General features: G+C 54.9%; 1 protein-coding gene across 1 annotated transcript in view; it reads left to right on the top strand.

Moving 5' to 3' along the window:
• The window catches only part of PLXNA2 (plexin A2), a 234164-nt gene that overhangs the window by 194590 nt on the left and 35728 nt on the right, over positions 1-3846 (top strand). Inside the window, exons 17-19 of the mRNA XM_004699851.4 lie at positions 1164-1300; positions 2811-2978; positions 3706-3799. Coding sequence (XP_004699908.3) covers positions 1164-1300; positions 2811-2978; positions 3706-3799 — 399 coding nt within the window. The remainder of the gene's footprint in view (positions 1-1163; positions 1301-2810; positions 2979-3705; positions 3800-3846) is intronic.

Here is a 3846-nt window from a genome sequence, read left to right as displayed (position 1 = left end):
GAGCCGTGTGGGCTTTGGGGATCTTCTAGCCCACGTGCCCCACTTGCCAGAGGAGAAAGCAGGAGCCCAGAGGGATCCAGAGCCTAGCCTCAGAACACACAGCTAATGAATGAGAGGCGCAAGGGCAGCCTAGAATCCATGCCTTTAGAATTCTCCCGGCCCATGAGGGAGACTCAGCACTCGTTCCCTGTGCCTGTCCCTCGTCTCAGACACCACCTTTGGGGGTCTGTGTGTTGCTATGATACTTAGCAGGTGTCAGCAGGCCCTCCAGACCAGAAATAAGTCAATGCAGCAATCAACAACCCAAACTCAGCCAGTGGAAGCCCTGTGGATCCCAGGGTCTGAGCCGCTGCTGATGTTGGGCATGGCACGGAGAGAGGCGGGAGAGAGACGGGTGCTGTTTCGTTCCGCCGTGTGGTTGTCCAGACTCAGCAGCAGCTAACATCATGACTTGCTCTGTTGTTAAATGCACTTCGCACTGGACTGTGCTGCCCAAAGCCACTCTTTTCCGGAGGTCTGCAGCCAGGTTCCATCTCGGCTAGGGGACCTTTGTTTTAGGCTTCAGGCCCAACCTTATACTGTAGCTTGCTTGAAACTCTTGGCTGGCAAAGTGCCACGTGCCCAACAAAGCCGGGAAGCCATGCTTGGCGTTCCTCAACAGCTGTCTGCACCAGGCACCACCCTGTCCCCTTCCTATGGAAAGTAAGGGGCCGAAGGACACATGCAAGGTCATCCATGTCTGCAGAACTCTAACCTCTTGGTGGCCCTAACCTCCAGGTAGGGATACTTTATTCAGCCCTATTGATTTTGTGCCCCCCCAAATCAGCATGAGCTCTAGAGAGAGAAGCATCTCTAAATTGTTCTCGATTTGTAAACACCCTGATGGATCAGTCAGTGCCACATCTGCCTCCCCATCAGGGTTACGGGCGTGGTCCTCCCCAGGGAGTCAATTCATTCCAGGATGTGGCCCTCTGCCTCCCCTGCACATAGCAGAAGCCTCTCTTGAGGACCGGTCCAGGTCCCCACACCAGCGTAAGGGAGAGAACACTGGGGTGTTGGCGTGCACCTCTATCTGAGCAGGAAAGCCACCCCCACCTTCTAGCCCTAAGCTTTCCCTGTGGGCCAAAGCGAAGCCATGGTCACATTTCTGCTTCCTTCCAAAGAACCCCTCAGTGTTGTCACTCAACCCCATCCGAGGGCCAGAGTCCGGCGGCACCATGGTAACCATCTCGGGCCATCACCTCGGGGCCGGGAGCAGCGTGGCGGTGTACCTGGGCAACCAAACCTGCGAGTTCTATGGGTAAGATGCTGGCCCCTGAGACACAGGCAAATGTGCACCTCTGTAGCGTGTGCTTGTGTGTCCCCATGCATGTTCATGCATCACGTCCGTGGGACGTGCCACATGCCAGGGCCCACACCCCATTCCGTCCCCTGGGAGAAATCAACACCCTGGTCCATGAGTATGGCTCCTTCTAAAATTAAGTGAGGTCTCTCAGGGAAGGCCATGAACAACTCCAGGTGAAGATACCTCCTGGAGCTCCTCATTCAGTCTCAGGACCCAGCAGGGGGCCATGGTGGCACAGTGGTCAAGTGCTCAGCCGCAAACCTACAGGTCAGCAGTTCGAGCCCACCAGCGGCTCCTCGGGTGAAATACGAGGCAGCTTGCTTCTGTGAAGACTGTCAGCCTCAGACACCCTCCGGGGCACTTCTACTCTGTCCGATGGGATCCCTGAGGTGGAACTGACTCTGGCCCCCAACACCAACATGGAGACCTGAGAAACATGGAGACCACCTGCTCCCAGTCCTTTCTAAGCTTCTCTTTGGCCAGGCTTCCCTTCGGCCTGACAAGTAGTTATCAAGTACCTACTATTCATTAGACCCTCTGCGAAGCTTTGTGGGTTAGACAATCCCCAGAGCATTCTGGAAGAATTCACGGATGAGAACCTGATTGGCCCGCTATTCTCAACCTAATAATAGCCTCCTTGGAGTCCCTAGATGGTGTGGGTATTTAGCCTGCTCAGCTGCTAACAGAAAAGTAGGCAGTTTGAGTCTCCCCAGAGGTGCCTTGGAAGAAAGGGCTGGAGATGAACTTCCAGAAAATGAGCCACTGAAGGCCCGAGGGAGCACAGCTCTGCCCTGATGCACGTGGAGCTGCCACGAGTCAAGGGTCCACTTGACGGCAACTGGCCAGTGAAGTTTCTTCATCTCCTTGGACACTAAACTCCAGAAAGGCTAGGGCTTTGTGTTGGCCTCCGAGCACAGTAGGTAACTCAGTTGAACGTTGGTTGTCTGCCCTGCTGAACCGACTCTCGGCACTCATTACAAAGAGACCCATATTCTGGACAAGCCCAGAGGAGGGCGGCTCTGCCACAGCCCATGGAAGGCTGCCAGTTCATGGACCCTTTGCCAAGTGTCCCTGCTCCCGAATCCAGCCAGAACTGCATCCTGGGTAATGAGAGGGCCCTGGCATCCATGCTACACGGTGGGCTGCTCACTGCAGTCAGCACTTCAACACCACCAGCAGCTCCGAGGGAGAAAGACGAGGCTTTCTCCCCGCCGTAGAGTTAAGTCTCGGAAGCCCACGGGGCAGTTCTACCCTGTGCTATAGCATCGCCTTGAGTCAGCATGGACTCGAGGGCAGTACGTTCAGTTGGGTGACCTACACTGGGAGGAGATGGGAAGGGTCCACAGGATAGCGCAGCGGGGGCATAGAAGAACACTCCCGGGCCCTATTCTAACAACACCCTTCTTCAAGGTAGAGGGTCTGAGACCATGCCTTCCTTCTCAACTCTTTGCTGTCTTCCTGCCAGGCGGTCCATGGATGAGATCGTGTGTGTCTCGCCCCCGTCATCCAATGGCCTAGGCCCAGTCGCTGTCTCTGTGAGTGTAGACCGCGCCCGTGTGGACAACAGCCTGCAGTTTGAGTACATCGATGACCCTCGTGTCCAGCGCATCGAGCCAGAGTGGAGCATTGCCAGGTGAGGCGGTGGGTGGGTCTGGGAGGCCTGTCCTCAAGGCTGCATCAAGGGTAGTGCTCAGGGGAGACTCTAGTGCAATGGCTCTCAGCCTTTCTAATGCTGTGACCTGCTAATACAGTTCCTCATGTGGTGGTGGCTCCCCAACCATAACATTATTTTTGTTGCTACTTCATCACTGTCATTTTGCTGCTGTTATGAATCGGACAACCCCTGTGAAAGGGTCGTTCGACCCCCCAAAGGGGTCATGACCCACAGGTTGAGAACTGCTACTCTAGGGTCTAGGTTCTCTGCTCCTGTAAACCTCTACAGTCTCAGAAACACTACAGGGTATCTATGCATTGGAATTGACTCAAGGACAGTGGGTTTGGGTGGTGCAAATAGTTAATGCACTCAGTCAACTCCTGACTAAAGGTTGAATGTTCAAGTCCTCCCAGAGACATCTCAGAAAGGCTTGCAAATCTGCTTCCAAAGAACAGCCATTGAAAGCACTGAAGGCAGTAGGGGGTTGGTGGCAGAACCAGGCAAGAGTCCAAACATGCAGACGCTTCCTAACTGGATGGTCTCAGCTACTGGTGGGCTGGATGGCACCATCACACCCAAGCCCTGGGACACCCATGCTACTCTGGCATGCATGGCGTTGCCATGAGTCGGCATTGGCTCAATGGCCCCTGGTCAGCTGGTCATGTTCCAGAGGGTTTTCCCTAATACAGCCTTTGCTTGTTTCCAGTGGCTACACACCCCTCACCATCACAGGCTTCAACCTGGATGTCATTCAGGAGCCGAGGATCCGGGTCAAGTTGAACGGCAAAGAATCTGTCAACGTGAGTAGCCCCTGTCCATTTTGACAGTCAGCACCGTGCGTGTGTGT

This window comes from Echinops telfairi, unplaced genomic scaffold, assembly GCF_000313985.2.
Source record: "Echinops telfairi isolate 266 unplaced genomic scaffold, ASM31398v2 ScPeMD7_7424;HRSCAF=8462, whole genome shotgun sequence".
Classification (NCBI taxonomy): Eukaryota; Metazoa; Chordata; class Mammalia; order Afrosoricida; family Tenrecidae; genus Echinops; species Echinops telfairi.
The sequence above is the reverse complement of the archived record's forward strand: the minus strand, read 5'-3'. Positions and strand labels throughout refer to the sequence as shown.